Here is a 21,453-nt window from a genome sequence, read left to right as displayed (position 1 = left end):
TTTTTGTGCAGGAATCTTGATCCAATTTATCTATTGGTGAAGTCTATGGCGTTTATTAACCAAAATGGTAAGTTATTTTTCATATTCTTATAATTGCATGTATTTTTATAAATTTGCATCTTTTTTTCCCTTTAATTAATACATCTACAATTTCGGTAAAATTTAATTATAATGCATGAAGACCCTTAGCGTTCGTCTTTTTTATTTTTTAAAAATAGATTTGGTATGTTTTTTTCTTCTTTCTTTTACAAAATTGATTAAACAAAAGTCTATATTGTCATGTAAATATGTCAAATTGCTATTTCTTCACATTAATGATCATAAATTGGTTAAAACAAATCTTTTATAAAAACGTTTTTTATATTTCTTATAAACTTTATCCACCTAATTAAAGCTTATAGATCTCAAGACATTTTCTCACCACCATAATAAAAGGACAGTAAAAGATTCTAAGTTGGCAACAAATGACAAATTCTTTTTTAATTGTAGGAAGGAAAAAAGAGAGAAATAAAATTAAGTAAATATGAATGCTTAAAAGTGTCATAAATATCTGCACAATCACAGAATTTGGACATAAAATATAGAGCTTTAAATATAAAAATTCGTTTCTTGAATATGTTTAAATTTAATTTCTTAGGTATGTATTTTCATTAATGGAAATTATAACTCAAAATTACATATTTAAAGCGATGAGAAGAAAAATCTAAATACTTATCGCATATAATTCAACAACTAAGTCTATGTAGTAATACTATTTTGATATTTAAATGAATGTTGCATATATTTTAAAGGTCATTATTATTTTACATAATTTGTTATTTTTGTATAAAATTCTAAATTTATTGACACGTGCAGCGCACGTAGTCTAATACTAGTTTCCATAAAATCCTTTTGTATTTATTACCACAATCCTGTTAAAAAAACAATCACTTTGTTACGATGACAGAGGAGACACAACCACCACTCTCCGGACTCAACCATGGCAGAAAACTCCACACACCTGCCCATAATCACACTTTAATCTGAATTTGGAAAAAAAAAATCCGTCAACATTTTAATTATTCCTCTATCTAGTCTATATTATAAAGTGTTTTTAACTTCTTACAAAATTTAATAATTTCTAGAAAGTAAGAGATATTTTTATTTAATTATTCTTAATTAAATAATACTATTTATTTAATTATATTTATTTTTGCATAGAAAAAATCCACTTTTCTAAATAAGAAAAGAATTGAAAGAAAAATATTACTAACAGCATCTTGATTATGTAGAAAAATTTATTAGGAAATTAATTAAATTTAAAAGCTAAAACCATCATATAATACGGATAGAAGGAGTATAACTATTTATGTAATTATTAACAAGTGAAGATAATTAGTATAAAATCCTTGTATTTATTGCCTTGCCAGAATCCTTGGACGAAAAAAGATAACTATTGCCAAAAAACCCTCTTTGTATTTATTACCACAATCCTGTTCATAAACAATCATTTTGTTACAATGACAGAAGAGAAACAACCACCAGTCTCCACGATGGCAGAAAACTCCACAAAACTGCCCATAAGCACAACAAAAACTACCAAAAAGAGCAAAAAACTAAGCCTTATACCTCTAATATTCCTCATATACTTTGAAGTTGCTGGTGGTCCTTATGGTGAAGAACCAGCAGTTCAGTCAGCAGGTCCACTTTTCGCGATTCTTGGTTTCTTGATTTTCCCATTTATTTGGAGTGTACCTGAAGCATTGATCACTGCTGAATTATCCACAACTTTTCCTGGTAATGGTGGTTTTGTTGTATGGGCTGATAGAGCTTTTGGACCTTTTTGGGGTTCAATTATGGGTACATGGAAATTCTTAAGTGGTGTGATCAACATTGCTTCTTTTCCAGTACTTAGTATTAGTTATATGGAAAAGCTTTTTCCTGTTTTCTCATCTGGTGTTCCAAGATATATGGCAATCTTGGTGTCTACATTGTTGTTGTCTTTTTTGAACTATACTGGTTTGACAATTGTGGGGTATGCAGCAGTGGTTCTTGGTGTTGTTTCACTTGCACCTTTTATTATAATGTCGTTGATCGCGATTCCCAAGATTCATGTTCATAGATGGATAAGTTTAGGACAAAGAGGTGTGAAAAAAGATTGGAACTTGTTCTTTAATTCTCTGTTTTGGAATTTGAACTTTTGGGATAATGTGAGTACTTTGGCTGGTGAAGTTGAGAACCCACAAAAGACTTTTCCTTTAGCACTTTTTTCATCAGTTATTTTCACTTGTTTGGGATACATTATTCCGCTTTTGGCAGTGACTGGAGCTGTATCAGTTGATCAAAAAGAGTGGGAAACAGGGTTTATGGCTATTGCTGCTGAGATGATTTGTGGTAAATGGTTGAAATTTTGGGTTGAAATTGGTGCTGTTTTGTCCGCTATTGGATTATTTGAGGCTCAGTTAAGTAGTTCTGCTTTTCAGCTTTTGGGTATGGCTGAATTAGCATTTTTGCCTAAATTCTTTAGTTTAAGGTCAAAATGGTTTAATACACCATGGGTTGGGATATTATTGTCAACAGCAATTTCACTAGGTTTGTCTTATATGAACTTTACTGATATAATATCTTCAGCTAATTTCTTGTATAGTTTAGGTATGTTGTTGGAATTTGCATCATTTGTTTGGTTGAGAAGGAAGTTTCCCAAGATTAATAGGCCATATAGAGTGCCAATGAAGCTGCCCGGATTGGTGATTATGTGCTTGATTCCTTGTGTTTTCTTGGTGTTTATAATGGCTATTGCAACCAAGATTGTGTTTCTTATCAGTGGATTGATGACTGTTGGAGGGATTGGATGGTACTTTTTTATGAAGTTATGTAAATCCAAGAAGTGGCTTAAATTTCATGATGCTGATAGTTATGTGGAAGAGCCAATAGCGGGATGAGAGCTATGTTGCGCGGCATCTTCAAAAATATCGACGGGTGCGTAGCTAATATTCCAAGATTAGTGAGTTTTTGAAGGATCAACACGGGTACGACGTGGCGGATTTAGAATTTATTACTTCCAATTATGTATATATATTAAAAAAATTAGAAGATTATTGTTGCAAGGAAGTTACTTTGGGAAGAACTTTTTTAAGTTTATAGTATATCAAAAGATTAACTACATGTCCTTTATTTGATGTTTGTTTATTTTGCTTTCTGTTTCCTCACTCTATCGTGTATGCTCGGTCTTATATAGAAATCAAGGATAAAGTAATTTGGGAATGTTTTAATGTTCTGAATAAATTTTAAAATCCAATAAATTTCCACTTTAGGAGAAACGGAATTAATTCGAGTTGATTTGGTATAACTTTTCAGGCAATGATTCGATTTTTCTCAAGACTTCAAAAACTAACTATTTTTATGCACTTATGCTATATATTGCTTAACAGTCTTTTATCGTGTGATGCTAAAAGAGTACATGTTTGTGGAAAGTTATCTGAAACTAGGATACCTTTGATAGGAACACTTCTGCGCAAATCTAAATTAATAGCCATATCTAGGTCGGATATAGATAGTTGTATCAAAAACTAATTATACCAAAAGAAGAAAACACGCAATTGCCATTAGTCAATTTGAAATTATCATCATTTAACCTTAATTTAAAGGCGATTAACTTTTCATTTCCTAATATTTTTGAGCTTGCAACTTAATAGATTACCTGTTTCGGCCTCAGGACTTAATATTAATAAATTACTACTATAGGATCGAACTCTTGGAATAAAATTGAAACTAGAAGGTCTAGATTTTTATCTATGTAATATTTTCATAACTTGCCAAAGTTTCAAGAAAGTGAAAAGAAATTGATATTTTACCATTAATATTCTATTGTATAACGCCCGTGGAGAAAGATTATAATTACATAAAAAGATTAAATGCATTGTGGTTTCAAATGCGATACGATTGTGGAACATTTTAAAATAAGTAACTAGTTTCGTTTTACATTATTATTATTTTAATTTTGTGCTTTAATTTGTTAAATTTTGTGATTAATCAAACACAATATTATTAAATTATAAATTTCGAATTGTCATTGTAAAACCATTTAAACTAATAATTCAGCTTAAGAAGTTTATAACTTGTAACATGCGTTTTCTTTTTTGAAAAGTGATGTCATATCTTTGTTGCTTTGTTGAACTCTTAAAAGTATAGGCATAACCTAAAGTGACATTGATTAATTTTTTTTCCCGCAAAAAACATTGATTATTTTTTCTTTGACAAAAAAAAAAAATAAAAAATACATAAGTAGTAGACAACATTGTAAACCAAATATGATAAATAGAATGAAATTACAAGCACAATTAGTGTCTTAATGGTGCTCTTTTATTGGTTTTGATCAACTAATTTTGTTCCCCGATTATGTCGAAATAAACGACATCATGGAAATACATACTTATAAAATAACATCATATAATAACGGACATTTTTTATTGATTTAAGTGTACGTGTATGCCAATACTTGGGGATCGTTTGGTAAGCGGGATGGGATAAACAAGGATATCACAAGCATTGGGATATCTACAATCAAATACGGGATAAAATAATCCAGCAACTTATCTCGAGATTATTACCTCATCCCACAGACCAAACAACCCCTTAATGTGCTAAGAAGCATTAGATTATGAAAACCAAAAATCAATTATTTTCTTGTGGAGATCTAGGAGGAGTTTGATATTCTTCTAAATGCCTCTGCTCATGTGTGGCAAAGGAGACTGAACCTCTAATACGCAAGAAATCACCTTTCTCATATGCTCTGTTGTCCTTTGCTTGAGCGTGCTTCTTTTCTTTTTTTCATTTATTTTTCCCATTTCCAACTCTAGAGAGACGTGTATACTCACAATCTATTTCTTTGAGTTTCTGCTCATAAGCCTTTAACGTAATAAGGTCCAAATGCGTGCCCAACGTAATTTAGGATTTCAATTTTAATATTATAAACAGGGTATGAGGATTACTAGTACTGGTGGGGTACTCGTGTAAAGGAGTTAGCAAATTCGTCAAAATCTTTATCTTGCCCATCCTCTAAAAGTTACTTTGACATCAGTGTTAAATGAGCATTACTAGAGTTTGAGGCTATTCCTGTAAATAAGCTGACTCTTACCCATTTTCTAAAATTTACTTTGGCATCAAGCTGTACAATCCAGTTCGTTGCATAATCTTATTCCTCCAACGACTCAGATGTCAAATAACAACCGTTCTGAGCCTATCCCGTCGAGTGAACATCTCACTAGTTTTGCATTGAACATCTCACTACTTTGAAAAGAACTCGATCTTTCTTATTTTTCATAGTCAGCCAATAAAAGGAACAACTTTTAACAAATGCAATCGAGGATACGAATAAGCAGTAGATAAAAGTAAATTTTAACATCACATGGCTACTTTTTGTTACTTCTCCTGCATTGGTCCTTTGTTTCTTTTACCAACTAACTATTAGCCAGACGAGCTAAAACTTATATGCTGATGTTTAAAGCGAGCATCCCGCATTTCCCAGAATAGAAGATAATAGACAGCAAGTTTGCCTAAGCGTGGTAATTGACATAATAATATATTTACATTTATTCTTTTCAAGAATATACATGCACATCCTTAAAACACGGCCAATACTAACCTAATACATACAATAATATCATGCTATGAATAACATTAGACACAGTGATACCAGATCAGCTGCTTCTTCATGCTGATCGCATTGAAGCAGTGACCTCTGTGCTTGGCAATCCCAACAACTAAAGGATATTCAACAACAATAGGATACATATAAGTTTACTCACGGCAATCGTTAACTAACCAACTTGTTAAGATAGCCTCATGATTCAGTAGGATTCAGCTCTATCTGGGCATTGAGCTCCAGATTGGCCTCCGACATCATCCACCTATCACAGGAAAGGTTTTTGTTGGCATCTATTTATCCTTTGCAGGTAAGAAATAACGAGTAATACCCAAATCCCTTTTCACTGTATTAGATCGCTTCTGAGGCCTGAGCCATGCCTGTACTTCTTCTTGAATTTGTTGTGGTAACTCGTTCAACACATCCTGGTCAATCTCATCAATGTCGTAACTCCAGGCAGGCCTTTTCAGTTTAATCTGGCTACAAAGATGAGCATCGACGCTAGACTCTCCTCTTGCAAGTGAATTTCGTTGAAGTAGTTCACTTTGACAGTCTGCACAAATATAAATACAAGTAAGAGGCCTAATACTCCCTGCTCTAGATATATATGACATCCTTTTCCATTTTAGGACGTCCCACAATGTTTTGACTACATTTCACAAATAGTATTTATCTTATATTTCCTCCCTTTCATCTTATATGATGGTATTTGATTGAAAGAATTTAAGATATTAGGTTGAGTTTTACATTAAATTAGTGATGGTGAAAGAAAAATAATAAAGTAATGGTTGAAAAGTTAGTTTGATACAGAAACATCACACCAAAGTTCAAAAGTTAAATAATTTAATTATTTGAATTCTTGAAAAATGTGAAAGTCATATAAAATGGAACGACGTCCAAAAGTGTCATAATTTGAACTGAGGGAGTACAACTTTTAAAGCTTCAAATTCATTTAATTATTCAGATTTAATATTTGGTGTGATATGCTAATTATTCGACTATTACTTTAATATATTCTACCACTACCACTAAGTCAAATAACATCTTAAACACCATGTTAAGCCAAACACGAGAACACGATCATGTAAAACGACAGGGGAGAGTAAAATGGAAAGAGAACGGAAAAAGATCACACTAGCTGGTGAATCTGTTACCTGACAAGGAGAATGGTTCCCTTAGCTTACTAGTGCTAGCATGTTCTCCTTTTAAGAGAGACCCAGAATGTTGACTTTGAAAATATCGTGAGATTGTCGACATTCCCTGATATAGCAATAGCAAAAGAAGCTTAAAAACAGTTTTCTGAAGCAATCAAAACAAAGATTACTTTCAATATTTGTATGCTGGACATTTACTCCAAGACAATTTTAAGGCATCAACTCCAAAAATGGTGCATCACAATCTGAAAGGGATATAGGTGAAATTGATACCACTGATTCAGTGGCTGAGATCATTGATGACTTCTTTCCAGTGCAGCAAAGGTGTGCATACCTTATATGACCTCTTTTTATATGTGAAGCATTTGCATAGCAAGGTATAGAAGGAGAGGAAAGATCTCTTTGATAACCTTTTTTGATAAAGTAAGATCTCTTTGATAAACATTCTGATGCTTATGTTTTCTAACTTGACCTAATGTGTAGATTATAGAAATTTCTAACTTGACCTAATGTTTAGATTATAGAAATATGATCTCTATCAACCAAAAGAGATCTATCAACCTCATGAAGATAAATCTATTAGATGTTCTTAGGCAGTTGCATATTGAGTTTTCTCCTTCATACATATTGTTGAAGGCATAAATAATTAAAAAACCTAAATCTTAGTACTCAAGTAATAAGCTTTACTACGACATATATACTACAGTAAAGTAAAAATACTTGAACAAGGAAAGTGCAGAAAGGAAACCTAAAATCTGACTACTCAAACAATCTGTCATCTTAAAGTCATGGAATAGAAAAATGCACAGTTCATACGAAAATTAAAAGAGCAACAATATTGAAAAGGACAATGGGGAATAAAAAAAGCCTACGCATTTAAAGAAAGCTAAATGGGAAAGGAGAAACTGGAAATACAGTCAATACACAGCTAGGATCCACGAGATAAGCACTGATAGCAATGAAATACCAGAATGGAGTTTGGAACCTTTTCTTTGTTCGACTTCTTCCCTTCCTCCGACTCTAAAGTATCTCTAATCTTTTCAGTAAGGTAGTCTCCGCATGATTCAGTCTGATCTTTCTCCCATCCCCGATATACTTCAGCATCTAAAGTAGCATTGAAAAGTAATAGTAAAATCAAAACGGGGAAGAAGCAAAAGATAAGGAAATATTTACCGAAATTTTAGCTATTAGAACGAATAGGAAGGAGTACCTGGTGAAGAACATATCGAAGTCTCTTTATCTGGCAGCTGTTCAGATGCCCAAAAAAAAAAAAAAAAGCCATGGTCAAGATGACCCTAGATTGTAATTGTGTTACACCATAGAAGACCATCAAAATGGAAAATACAGAAAGCATGCATATCACTGTATCACTGAATGTTGAAAGACCAGGTCCATTAAATAATTTATTATAGCATAAAATGGATTATGTCTGAATCAGGATTTGGAAACATTATGTTGTATGCATGATGTTCTTGTATTAAACCAACGCAGATTCAAATAAATAAGAATGACATCAGACCTTTTCTTTACCCATCTCCTTGTCCTCTTCCTGTCTGTCCAGTGGCAAGGAATCTTTAGTCTCTGTATCTTCCTCACAATGTGCTATCCGTGGCTCCGTTGACCGCAATGTCAGATGACCTCCACTTCCTAGACAGTTCTCTTGTAAATTTCAATTCCAAAAGGTAATCAATTGAAAAAAAGAAGGCCGACAGACAAATAAAGGTAATAACTAGCATCACAGCATACAACCTGAAGGTGACAAAAGCGGAGCATCTTGGATAAGCTTTTCGCCAGATAGTTTAACTTGAGGGCAAGTATCCTCTTGGCTATGAAAATAATTCATAATAGATCGTGTACCCTGCCAAAAGATTTAACTAGCAGAATTTAACACCATTACACTAAGCATTTGCAAGAAGTACAACACCAACCAAGAAATGTAACGAAAAAGAAATCTCAGTTAAAGCTAAACAACAGGAAAACTTAAGCAAGATTTGGGATGTCGTAAGACATTTCAAGAAATTGTTTATCTGATTCACTTTCATGGGTCCAAGCTTTCTTAACCGAACTGTCAAATAACTAGAGGCAGAAACAACCGGCGAAAGAGAAAAATTGGAACTCTTCATTAGTAGCACCACTCAGCTGCACTTGACCCACTTAAACTACCTTATTTAGCAACAGAGAAACTAAGTTTTTCATCCTTTCCTCTTCAAATAAGCTTGAACTAAGTAAACTCCTTAGGTCATTTGGACGGTTCTTTTGGATTCTAATTCACCATAAACAGATTTCATGGCACTTCCTCTTGTTTTATTTGATCCTCATAGACTTTAATCCAAGATTATCTTTTTGTTTATCTTTACTAACTCAGCGAGTACATGTAATACAGTTCACCTTAAAGGAACTTCTAGCACAGAAGATATAACTCACTGCATGAATATTCATTCTTTCAAGGTTATGTTTTAATAATAGTGCAATTTCACCCCACAGCTGCTTCAAAGATCTGAACATATTCAAACTGGGAAATAAACAACAAAAATAGAATATCTATGGAAAATATAAAAGGCTGCTTCGAGTTAGAATAGAGTTTCATATTCATTTGCAACAAAGTAACCAACGTAATGTTATCAGCAGTCATAAACGTAATCCAGATTTGAAAAGGGAAAAAAAAAATCTATGAGGCATATACACCGCAATAGGATTTTTTTCAGCAACAACACTGCCATTATGCTGGAAACTCATTTGACCGAGTTCATTAACTCAAAAATAATTGCTTTTTGAAGCAGAGACCTGTGCAGAACCTATAAGACAAGTAGCAAAAATGTGATCAACAAGTGAATCCAATTTGAATGGAATCACGGAGTTCAGGACAATCAATTAGAGAAAGAAAAGCATCACAGAATAAGCTGTAATAAGAAGTTAAGCCATTATTGATTATATCCAAACCGCAACCTGAAAGAAGCAATCAAGAAAAGGGATTTATCATATCAGGCATTAAGTAGCTGTGCAATCCCTTTCTCATATATCTTCTTAAGACAAACCAAAACCATCGCAATTAGCTTCCATTTGTTTGGCGGGTTTACACATCTCAGAGGCTTATACTGTTTCAGAGGGGAAAATAGTCTATGGAGATGTAAACATTGGATATATGTGAATAGTAAAGGATGAATGAAATACATTATAGTTCCAATCAACTTAGAACTTACTGATGGTATAGCTAGTATTTTACTGGCTGAAACAGAAAGACCAGTTATTCCCCACCCACTGTTTTGATTTCCGGAAGTCTTCACATTGTACAGGCCAAGATATTCACGCAATCCTGCTTGAAACAGGCTTAGGGCATCTTCCTTAATCTTGGAAGTCCCATACCTTAATGGACATGATTTTGATGGAAATTTCTTGAATGAATCTGCATCATTTGACTGCACCACAGCACAGATTTAAGTATGCAAGTTCAGGAAACTCTAAATTGCTTACATAAGGGACTTGCAAATAGTCATGACATCATGCTGGAGATATGACAAGCCAACCTTGTATGCGTGAGCATGTAGAGTAAGAGTATGTGCAATGCGCTTATTCTGTTCTAAATCAGACTGAAGACGCTCACTAAGTTCTTCACATAGTTCACTAAGCCACTTTTCAACCTGGAAAAGCAATAGAGTATAAGGGGTCCATTTTAATTGGTAGATAAAACTTTTAGTAACTCAAAACAAAACTCCGATATAACATAAACAAATAAAGTATGTAAAAATCAGAATATCATTGCTTCTAATTTTTCCCTAGATTAGTTATTTCTAACTGATAAGAGTAAAGATAGATCAGTGATCATGCAGAAGATAGGTTTCAGTTTGAATAAAACTTACATTAGCAACCGTTTTAAGAGCTCGAGGTCCAGGAAACGTCTTTCCTGAACCATGACTGTTGGGAAGAAGGCGTCCCTTGACCTCTTCCCCATTAATGCCCCTTGCTGTATTCCATAACCAGGAACTGTGCAAGTTAAGCATAACAAAGTCAGTAGGTAACAGAGGGTTATCTGATAAGACTAACAGAAAAAGAATTAAATCAGAAGACCATCCAATTCCATGTCCTCTATAAATTCAGATAGATCCTCCAGCTTTATTGAATCTTGTACAATTCTTCTTCTCAGATGGAAATCTCACAGTGTTGAAATCTCCACAGATCACCCAAGGCCCATTAAAGAGGCTTCCAACTGCCCCTAATTCCCACCACACCTCTTCCCTTTCCACTCTACCATTAAGAGCATAAATACTTGACAAATGCCAACAGAAATCCTGTGATTTGCCAGTGAATTTGCAGGTGATACAGTAAGAACCCACCTCACATATTTCTCCTTCCCAAATGCTACTATCCCAAAGAATAATAATACCCCTCTAGTACCACTAGCCTCTAGTTGGGCATACTTCACCCACCTATTAGCCCATATCTCTTTAATAATATCCCCTATGTCACCTTCCAGCTTGGATTCTTGAAAACAGTACACATCTGCCCTCCATTAGCTCATCATATTTGTTTATTTTCGGCCTCTTTCTATGATCATTAAGGCCCCTCACATTCCATGATACTATGTTAACCTTCATTGATTTGGTTAATAAAGCATCCCCCCTACTTCTTGTACCGAAACTCACAAAATTACTGTCCAGTTCCAGATTCTTCAGTTCTTTAGAACCCTTGCCTTTTGGAGTCACTAGAACACTAGCAACAGCCTTTTCTTTCACATCTCGTCGCTTCCCATCAATTTTCATAAATAATTCCAGCGCCGCTTTCTCGCAGCCCTGAAAATGAACACCAACCTCCTCTCTCACTCCGATAATATGTTGTTTGACCCAAATAGGGATCCCTTGGTCTGAACCCGAGAGAACTGCTTGATCGGTTGAGTTTAACGGAATAACATCCTCAATAGTTAAACCTCCTTCTTCCTCCAATTGTAGATTCTCCTCTGCTAATGCCAACAGAGGTTGAGAGTCATCTATTTGGATAATTGACATATCATCGTCATCTTTTTGTTCATCATGGTTCCCCCTTTGGTGTTGCATGGCCGGAAAATAATTGGGTGGTAATGGATTTTTGTTATTGAGGGTCTAGGCAATTTTGGGGACTGAGGGGAAAATTCTGGTTGGTGGGTGAAGGTTTGAGAGGTGCGACTATGGTGGTTATAGAAGGAAGATGAAGAAGTGAATTTTGTCGCCTCCCACTGCGAGAAAAATTCAAGAAATTTGGAAGCGGTTGTCTTCAGTTCAAGCAGCACTGGATCGATATGAAATTGGGGCCTAATTGTTTGCAGATTTTGAGTCTCAATTGACAGAGCACGTGTTTCATTAAAAAAAACCTCCTGCTTGTCTGGTTCCTCTATTTGTGAAAAGGCCTCAAAACGATTAGGGCCTAACAAAATTTTTGGGCCTGAAATTTTGTTCATCAGATGAAAATCAAGTGGGGGACTCACGTGCTTCCTTTTTGAATTTGAAGTCTCCGCTACAGCTCTCTTCTGTCAAAACCCTCGATATCTGCTGGGTAAAAGAGGGTTCGCCTCTTTCACCGTTGTCTTCTCCGATGGAGTAAACCACCGGAATTTCAGCCCATCTGGATAGTGAAGTTCAGACCTTCGTTTTTTATCGTCACCTCCTTCGGAATACTGCAACCATCTCCCTTGATTTTGACCCTAGCCCATTTGAGGTGATTCCGTATCTGTGTTTCCTCTTCAGTTTCAATCCATCCATCACAATGATCACCAAGTTTTTTGAACGTCTTCTGCGACCAGAGATGTAAAGGAAGTTAGGAACACTTACAAATCTTATCCAAACAGAGTTTGCTCTAGCAGAAGATTGAACAGCCCCCGACGTCGGGCTCCACCAATTCATTGTTGCTGGGTATCTCCGGCTTTGGAGGCAAATTCAAGGAGGAAAGAGTGATTCCCCATTTCGTAAATGTTTAACCCATGGGCTTGTTTCCATAGGGATTGTGACCAGCTTCTAATATCCTTCAGGGTTGGAAACTCAGGGTTGCTAGCATTAAATACGCACACCAAACATCTGTTAAGGACTTCGTTGTGCTTTGCTACCTCATCAATGCTAACTACTTTCTTCTTTTCCTTGACTGGTCTCGACTCCACCTGGATATGAGATTCATTAAACTCCCTGCCATACCATTTAATACCTCTGATTGCATCGGCAAAAGGTAGATTTTCTTCGATAAACCTAGGAGCACAAGCTGAGTTGACAGAGTACTGGGCATTAACGAATCTGGCCATCTTATTTGCTATGTCTTTCCACCCCAAATTGAAAGCCAGTTCAGGAACTATGATTACTGATCGTCTTCTCCCTCGTAAGCTGACAATACTGATATATCTGCTGCATTTGTTGAAGTTCCTTGACAAGAAAGTTTCCGAAAAACTATCTTTTCTCTTCCATCTCTTGACTAAATTCCCTTTAGGCTTTGAGGCTTCCATCATGACTCGAGTTATCCAATCCAGAGTCGGCTTGTTGAATGTTGTTCTTCTAATATATTCCTTGCCTCTTTCAGTCCAGTCGAACCATACCTAGGCTGCATCAAAGGATCTAGAAACATCATCAGATTTGAAACCTACTATAAAATATATGATGTTATCCATCTAGAAATGTAGAGTCTGAGAAGGGTAATAAGAGAATGAAAGAAAGGAAAGATTCCGATGATCAGAAGGATCTCCGGAGGATGGACGAAGTGTCAAGGATGGACACCAGAAATTTTTCTCGAAATAAGTGCCTGGGAGCATTTTTTAAATGTTTGAAACCCCGCTTCCGTAATAAAAGTCCTTGTTGCTATTAAAGTTATTATTATTATTGCCGTAAAATGATTGGGAAAACGCAAAAGCAAGGTTATCAGTATAGCTATGTTTCATTTTATCTTTACCATTCCAAAAAAGTATAGTTGTATTTCCTATTTAACTTTATTGAGTTATTCCATTAGAAGAGAGAGAAAACAATCTAAGAGGGTATTTGGGTTAGCTTAAAAACTGGCCCAACTAACTTTCAATTACTTTTTGGCTTAACAGCTAGTTTGACCAGCTTTTAAGACCCGAACACCCTATAAGACCATATACATAAATAATTCCACTTAAATTATAAGTATGACAATTATTACTTAAGTATAGTGAGTGCAGCTATCTTGAGACGAATTGGTCATTAAATTCCTCAGTTTCTTTCTTTTTTTAATTCGCAGTTGTAGTAATTCAACTAGTGGACTTTTTTCCTACGACAAGGAGTCATCCCCAACATTGCCAATGAGAGACAGACCAAAGATTTACGAAGACTAACAACACATCTAAGACTGAGAAAAGATTATCACCCAGTATTCACTCCATAATAGTCTTGTAGCTTTTCTTCTGAAAACTGGAGCAGATCCCCAACAGTGTTCACACCTAAGTCAATTTGCAAAGAAGTTCCAAGTTTTCCTCCAAGCTGTTTCCTGTGAACAAATTGTCACCCAAGCTATTGTAAAAGGAATAAAGAAGCCAAAAAACACCATTTACATTATAGAAACCATGTGCCACATCACCATAGAGCAGTCAACGGAAAAGACTGAGAATAAACATATAAAAAGTATAAAAATCAACCTCAATAAAATTAAGAAATAACTAAGCATCCAACATACTATTAACTGCTCAATAGGTGGTAACAAGGTGTCAACAAAGGATTTCTGTGCAAACCCCTACATTTTCTTTATAGGCAAAGTTCCAAGTAATTTGCTGACGGATGAGAAAGGCACCACAGTTTGCTGAGCAGGTTTATTCATTCCACTTGCAAGTTTGGCCAGCATCTGCTCACAATTTCATACTCAAGTTATTAAAAACCTTCTTCCAAAATAAATCATCAAATATATATTTATGCATTTCTCATTTAACCGGAGAATTATATCCACCTTATTTTTGTTACAAAATATTAAATATTTCCACCTTATTATGAGCAATGCCTGCAGAACAAGTAAACTCAGTCTCTTCTAATACTTGCAGCCGAAGTTCTGCAACAACAAGGGCTCCACAGGCTAATAACTTATCACGGCGACTAGCGTCACTTCTAGTGAGCCAATGTCTGACCTTCTCTCTGGCATCACTACCAACCTCTACAGGAAACTAAGTCAGCAGATATCAGCAAAAACAAGAGGGATATGGATAAAATATAAATATAACACAAAAAACAAAAATGACTTTTCTTAGAAAGCCAATACAAAATATTTGTAACATTATTTGTGCAGAAGTTGTCGTATGCTGTACAGATGTAGGCCTGCCGTACATATCTTCTTATCTCCAGTACTATCATCTCAATACATATTAGAGATTACTTTCTGTTCGAGCATTTCATAACTTGAAATGATAAAATAGGCTTTGATATTTCATTGAAATGCTCTGGTGATCTGTTGGAGCTTGAAAGAACCTTCTAGGCAAAATCCACCTTCAATACCTAAACTAATGTTGCTCTTGAATGCTATGGCAGATCGCACTAACGTTTCTGACCTCATGTGCCAAGGGAAAAAAACACAAAAAGAAAAAAGAAAATGCTGCTTTAAATGACACCTACTTCCTCAAGACCCAAAATATGTGATTTCACTGCTTCTTCACTGATTGTTTCCAGGCGCTCTGGAGGATTATCTGCCAACATTGCTTCAGCAGCTATAGTGAGATCCAAATACACTTCATCAATTGAAGCTCGCTCACATCGGCCTCTTCTAGCAAGTATGGTGACAACCTGAAATTATATTATGGTATGATTATCAGCACAAATTATGCGTTCATAGAGCACAATGATAGCTTTCAGTATCAAGGGACCTCTGAGCCTGCATTCCTGTAATCATTAAGATCAGCTTTACCACGGGCAACTGGGACTTGAACAAGATGAATCTCCGGACAAACTTGCTTTGCTTCATCACCTCGCATTGAGCTTAAACATGTAAATATTTCAGTGCTCAGACGTTTGATAAGTATTAAGTTCTCCAAGAATAACCAGTTAACTACTCATACAACCAAAGTTATACAGACTCACCGCTTCACCCCAAACTTACGAGCCTCATAACTGACAGCGATCAGTCCCCCGCCTTGCCAAGAATTGTACTGTACAACAGCAGTGGGTTTACCTCTTAGACTACGTTGCTTTCGTTGCTCCACTACAGATACACAGTGTTACCAGTTAGCCAGACTACAAAGATGATATCATGGCATAATGAAATTGCACAGCAAAAAGATAAATACACAAGAAAAAGATGGTAACATAACTATTATTAACAAAAATATGGTAACATCATTATCTCATGATCATTACAGAAAGAACACTTCTTTTGTAAATTACACAGAATACATACTTAAAACACCAAGGTGAAAGGCAAGTTTTATAAAATGGTTCCAAAACCAACAACAACAACATACCCAGTGAAATCCCACAATGTGGGGTATGGGGAGGGTAAAATGTACGCAGACCTTACCTCCATATCGGAAGATAGAGAGGCTGTTTCCAGAAGACCCTCGGCTCAAGAGAAAACATGATGAGAAAAGGTCAGATAAGAGAAAGTACGAAAATGAAACTAACGAAAGCGAAAAAGCCATGATAAAGAATATGAGAAAACAAACGAGAGGCTACCACAGATAAATACGATAATCGTGGTACACGGAAACATATAGTTGCACGAATCAAAGGACAAGAAAATGAAATCAAAACCACTACTAGCAGAATACTAGCCTTCTACCCTAATCCGAGTCCTCCATAGCCTCCTATCTAAGGTCATGTCCCGCAGTTCGGGACCACGCCATGTCCCGTCTAATACCTCTCCCAATACTTCTTCGGCACACCTCTCTCTCTCTCTTCTGAAACCGTCCATAACACCTCCGCATAGTTCTCTCCTCCTCATAAAACCATCTCGGCCCGCGCAAAGGACAAGAAAATTAAAATATTTAATTGCATATGTAAATAATCAAAATCTCACTAGCAATAACATATTAGCAAATATTTCAATTCAAAAAATTAAAAGTAGATAGTAGATACTAAAAGTCTAGAACTTGAATGAGTCAATGACTCATTTTGGGCCTCACCATAATTCCCACCTATGTCTTTTTTGCTAGCGTCCGAGATTCCATAATTTGAACCTCTTGTTTATAATCGGTAACAAAATTTAAACAATTATTGAACAGAAAAAATAGGTCAAAACAACCAATGCCTCACTGGTCCAAACAGAGAAAAAAAAAACAGAGGAAGAAACAGCAGAGCAATTAACAGAGGTGAAAAAAACTGAGGGTAAAAAAACAGAGGAGAAAAACCAGAAAACGAAGAAGAGAATAGAATCAGTCAAAAAAAAAAAAAAAAAAAAAACCAGAGGTCTAGGGCAGTTGTCGCCGGAAAAAAAGAAGAAGAAAGAAGAAGAACAGATGAAGAAGCAGAAGTCGAAAATACAGGAGGAAGAAAGAAGAAGAACTGAAGAAAAGAAGGAGGAGAAAGAGACATACCTGAAACCTTGAAGGAGAAGAGAGGAGGAGGCAAACAAAAACCCTCTGCTATTTTTATTTAGTCCGTCCACTTCATTTAAGTCCTCCACTTTTTTAATTGTTTTTTTTTTTAAAACACCTCCGCCATTTATTCTCGGCCATGGCATCCTCGCCTTTCTCGCCATTGGCGCGCAAAGGTCTGCTCGCCATGGCCATGCCCAAACCATCCTCGCCCGCTCGCTCTCCCACATCTTGTCCTAACATTGCTGATGCCACTCCCACCTTATCTCGGATATCTTCATTCCTAATCCTATCTCGCCTGGTGTGCCCACACATCCATCGCAACATTCTCATTTCCGCAACTTTCATCTTCTGGACGTGCGAGTTCTTGACTGCCCAACACTCCGCCCCGTACAACAAAGTCGGTCTCACTACCACTTTGTAGAACTTGCCTTTAAGCTTTGGTGGCACCTTCTTATCACACAGAGACTCCTGAAGCGAGCCTCCATTTCGTCCACCCTGCACCAATACGATGCGTGACATCATCGTCAATATCCCTATCTCCTTGTACAATAGACCCAAGATACTTAAAGCTTCCTTTCTTTTGGATAGCTTGGGTACCCAGCCTCACTTCCACGCCAGCCTCATATGTCTCGTCACTAAACTTGCACTCCATGTACTCTGTCTTGGTCCTACTCAACTTGAACCCTTTAGACTCCAGAGTTTGTCTCCAAACCTCTAGCTTAGCATTCACTCCGTTGCGGGTCTCGTCAATCAGGACTATGTCATCCGCGAATAGCATGCACCATGGCACCTCACCTTGAATTTGCCGCTTCAAACCATCCATCACCAAGGCAAATAAAAAAGGGCTAAGAGCTGATCCCTGATGCAACCCCATCTCCACTGGGAAGTGTTCCGAGTCTCCTCCCACTGTTCTAACCCTGGTCTTGGCTCCCTCATACATGTCCTTGATCACCCTAAATGGGAGTGAATGTTGATCCAAGGATGAGTTTTGCAAGAGGTGGATGTTTATACCAAGAATAATAAATGGGAGTGAATGATCCAAGGATGAGTTTTGCAAGAGGTGGATGTTTATACAAGGTTAGGCCTAGTGTTCTCAAAAGCAAAAAGCGCAAAAAAACTCTAAGGCAGCTGGGCTTTAAGCGCAAAGCGCAAATAAAGAGCGGGCTTTAATTAAAAAGGCGCAATGGTGCAAAAATACAAATATACGTAAATATATGTTTATTCCAAGACAAATAATAATAAGCATGAATAACAAATATATGGACAAAGAAAGTGTAAAAACATTATGATAAAGTGAAATATCAATTATCTAGTGTCACCTCTTCAAGAGAGGCTCATTGGCAAGGAAAAGTATATCTTATAGCCTTAATGATGACACTGAAGCACACATAAAGCGAGGCGAAGCACTCAACACGTTTTGAGACTCGCTTCAGGGCTTAAGCGCACCTTTGACAACACCGGTTAGACCAAAACAAAAATGATAACATCTCAAGTGACCTTATGCAAGAGTGTGAAATGTTGTCGTGGCTAATGAAGTTGAATTAGAAATCATGTAGACTTCACGAAAGATGGGGGAAAGTGAAAGAAAAAGATCTATATAGGCAATACCAATTAGTTGGGAATATATTTTAGTCATGATAGTGCGTTTGGTTTATCTTTAGGAGTCTTTTAACCCTAGTAGAAAATATAGAGAACTTTTAGTACTTTTAAATTTATAGAAAACTTGCTTAAGATGAATTTTAATTGGAGGTCAAGGCTACACCCTTGGGCGCAAGAACATCCAATTCCTTAAACCAACAAATATCAGTGACCTCTTACCAAATTATAGAAGAGCTACCAAAAAAAGTGATCTGGCTAAGAAACAACAGAAGTTTAAAGGAACATCCTCAAGGAAGTATTGACTTCAGGGATGGAGGCACAATTTTAGCTTACTAGCTTTCGCTCAAACTGTGTTTGTGTTAAAAAATAATCATTTGATATGTATAAATAATCTATACCAAACCAAATAAGCAAAATGGATTATAGTCTAGAACCCATAAACTAAAATTACTGGCTCTGCCTCTGATAGGCTTCTAATTGAACTGCGCATCAAGTCACGTACTTTATGGTTTTAAGGACAACGTTTACATATGTGAAAATTCAACTTTCTGTTTTTGTAGCTATTCATTGGAATTCTATAAGTGATTCGGGTAAAAGAGGAACCAAACTACTGCCTCCGTATCAATTTATATGGCACTATTTGACTTGGCACGAAGCTTGAAAAAGAAAGGAACACTTCTGAAATTTGTGGTCTAAAACAAACCTTAGATATTAAGGGTAAAAGGTTAATCTTAAAGTTAAATTGTTTATAATTATAGAAAGGTGACATCTTTTTGAGACAGACTAAAAAGAAAAGTGTGACACATAAATTGGAACAAGGGAGTACAAGAAATCCTAAAGGACAGCGTTTTCATATTGTGCAAAATTCAACTTTCTGTTTTGTAGCTTATCATTGGAATTCCATAGGCAATTCGAGTAGAAAGGAACGGAAACAATTGTGTTTTTTTCAAAAGGGAAATGAAGGGATGCTACATATAGTATCTAGTCTACTTATGCCCTAAAGAACATGAATAGAAATGAATAAAGTGTGATATAAATCCCAAACCTTGAACGTAGAAGCAATCCATATCGACATGAGCAATAACTCTGGAATCTGATAACTCAGGTTTTGCCACCGGCATATCTCTCTGTCAATCCTCTTCTCCTATTTCTTTTTCCCACCAATTTCAAGGCGGGTTTCCTTTGAATTATTATGCCCTAATATATAAATTTTGGATGAGCGGACGGGGTTACTTCGAAAATTTAACTTAAAAAGTCTCATAATTGACACATTTGACCAAATCCAAATCAAGCCCAATTAAAAATTTGATTAAATTAATTAGGATCTGAAATATAATTTTTAAAGTTTGTTAATCTTTTACAAAATACAAAAACATCCCAACTTAATCCCAAAAAACCCACCAGTACCCCTCCTCCTCTCCCACCCCTCCCCCGGCCGGCGCCCAAAAAAAAAAAAAAAAAGTTTTGATATTTTTATTTGATTTTTTAACCAGTCCGCCCCTCGTCCTCCCACCCCTCATTCCCCCCCCCCCCCCCCCCCCGCCCCAAAAAAAATTTAACAAAAAGTTCGTAAATTTTTTTTTTTTATTTTTTTTTTTTTCACCAAAATTTCCCCCCACCTCGTCCCACCCCTCCACCCCCCCCCCCCCCCCCCAAAAAAAAAAAAAATTTTGTTTGTTTTTTCTCCTCCTCCTCTCACCCCTCACCCCCTCTCCCCAAAAAAAAAAAAAAATTATTTTTTTCGCCACCCCTTCGTCCCCCCCCCCCCCACCCCCCGTGACCCAATTAATTTATTTTTTAAAAAAAATTGTTTTTTATTTTTTGCACCAACAACCCACCCAACCCCCACCCAAAAAAAATAAAAAAATCTTGAAAAGAAATTTTGTATTTTTTTTTGTTTCTTACTCCACCCACCCACCCCCTTCCCCTCCTCTCTTCTTTTATTTAGAAAAAAGTTGCTCAAGAAAAAAAGAAACTCGCCCGTTTTACGTAATTTTCAGACCGGATTTCATTCGTGTAGCACTGAGGATTACTTCATGGGTTATTTCCGTTCATTTGGTAAGTAAAATAATGTTGTTTTATTTCAATTATTCATCTGGGTATAGCTGCTGATGTTTCAACTATTTACAGTAGCAGTTACAGTTGTTGCAACAAGTGCTAAAGATGTTGTATAAGAGCTTCTGAATTTATTGCAACAGCTATTGTAGTTTTTGCAACACTTACAACAATTTATGCAGTTGTTGCAACTTCTGTACTAATCTTTTGCAACTTATGTACTAATCTGTTGCAATAACTGCTAAAATGCATATAAATAATTTAGCCTCCTTGTTGCAACAACTGTGAAAGCTATTGGACGACTTCTACTCTTTCCAACAACTCACTAACTTGTCGCAACAAGCAGACTTCTTGTTGCAACAACTACATTAGTTTTTGGACATACAGTTGTTGGATGAAACAGAGACAACCGAAGTTGTCACCAACAACTAAGTGATCAGTTGCAACAACTCACCTAAGTGATATGTTGATCTTGTTCAAATCACAAATGTATGCTCTGTTGCTAATAAATTGCTAAAAAAATTCCAACAAGTAATAAAAATGTT

General features: G+C 36.0%; 2 protein-coding genes across 11 annotated transcripts; one reads left to right on the top strand and one right to left on the bottom strand.

Moving 5' to 3' along the window:
* The first annotated feature begins 1,258 nt into the window (after nt 1-1,258).
* LOC132034540 (probable polyamine transporter At3g13620) lies at nt 1,259-3,142 on the top strand. Its single transcript, XM_059424945.1, has one exon. It carries the CDS (start codon nt 1,500-1,502, stop codon nt 2,919-2,921), a length of 1,422 nt encoding a protein of 473 aa, XP_059280928.1. The 5' UTR covers nt 1,259-1,499; the 3' UTR covers nt 2,922-3,142.
* A 2,378-nt stretch (nt 3,143-5,520) lies between these two features.
* Nucleotides 5,521-20,059, bottom strand: LOC132035499 (DNA polymerase eta). Of its 10 annotated transcripts, XM_059425782.1 has the most exons (17): nt 19,899-20,059; nt 15,801-15,921; nt 15,587-15,698; nt 15,339-15,506; nt 14,717-14,893; nt 14,477-14,580; nt 14,110-14,229; nt 10,635-10,758; nt 10,302-10,415; nt 9,978-10,193; nt 8,527-8,635; nt 8,297-8,436; nt 7,988-8,024; nt 7,763-7,881; nt 6,778-6,883; nt 6,137-6,176; nt 5,521-6,050 (listed from the first exon to the last, which is right to left on the bottom strand). In XM_059425782.1, exons 1-17 carry the CDS (start codon nt 19,972-19,974, stop codon nt 5,975-5,977), a joined length of 1,959 nt encoding a protein of 652 aa, XP_059281765.1. In that variant the 5' UTR covers nt 19,975-20,059; the 3' UTR covers nt 5,521-5,974. The 10 variants fall into 10 exon arrangements, 9 of the variants coding, with proteins under 9 accessions (XP_059281765.1, XP_059281763.1, XP_059281766.1 ...); XM_059425780.1 differs by having other exon boundaries at nt 5,521-6,176; XM_059425783.1 differs by lacking the exon at nt 6,778-6,883.
* Nucleotides 20,060-21,453: the final 1,394 nt, after the last annotated feature.

This window comes from Lycium ferocissimum, chromosome 10 (genome assembly GCF_029784015.1).
Source record: "Lycium ferocissimum isolate CSIRO_LF1 chromosome 10, AGI_CSIRO_Lferr_CH_V1, whole genome shotgun sequence".
NCBI lineage: Eukaryota > Viridiplantae > Streptophyta > Magnoliopsida > Solanales > Solanaceae > Lycium > Lycium ferocissimum.
The sequence above is the reverse complement of the archived record's forward strand: the minus strand, read 5'-3'. Positions and strand labels throughout refer to the sequence as shown.

What these genes read in the sequence shown, in the direction of transcription:
- LOC132034540 (XM_059424945.1), top strand. Translation starts at nt 1,500, where the DNA reads ATGACAGAAGAGAAACAACCACCAGTCTCCACGATGGCAGAAAACTCC.
- LOC132035499 (XM_059425780.1), bottom strand. Translation starts at nt 19,974, where the DNA reads ATGCCGGTGGCAAAACCTGAGTTATCAGATTCCAGAGTTATTGCTCAT. An exon ending in TACATGCTCACGCATACAAG is followed by an intron (nt 10,194 to 10,301) that starts GTTGGCTTGTCA and finishes GCTGTGGTGCAG; the next exon opens with TCAAATGATGCAGATTCATT. An exon ending in AGGAGATGGGTAAAGAAAAG is followed by an intron (nt 8,025 to 8,296) that starts GTCTGATGTCAT and finishes GCATCTGAACAG; the next exon opens with CTGCCAGATAAAGAGACTTC.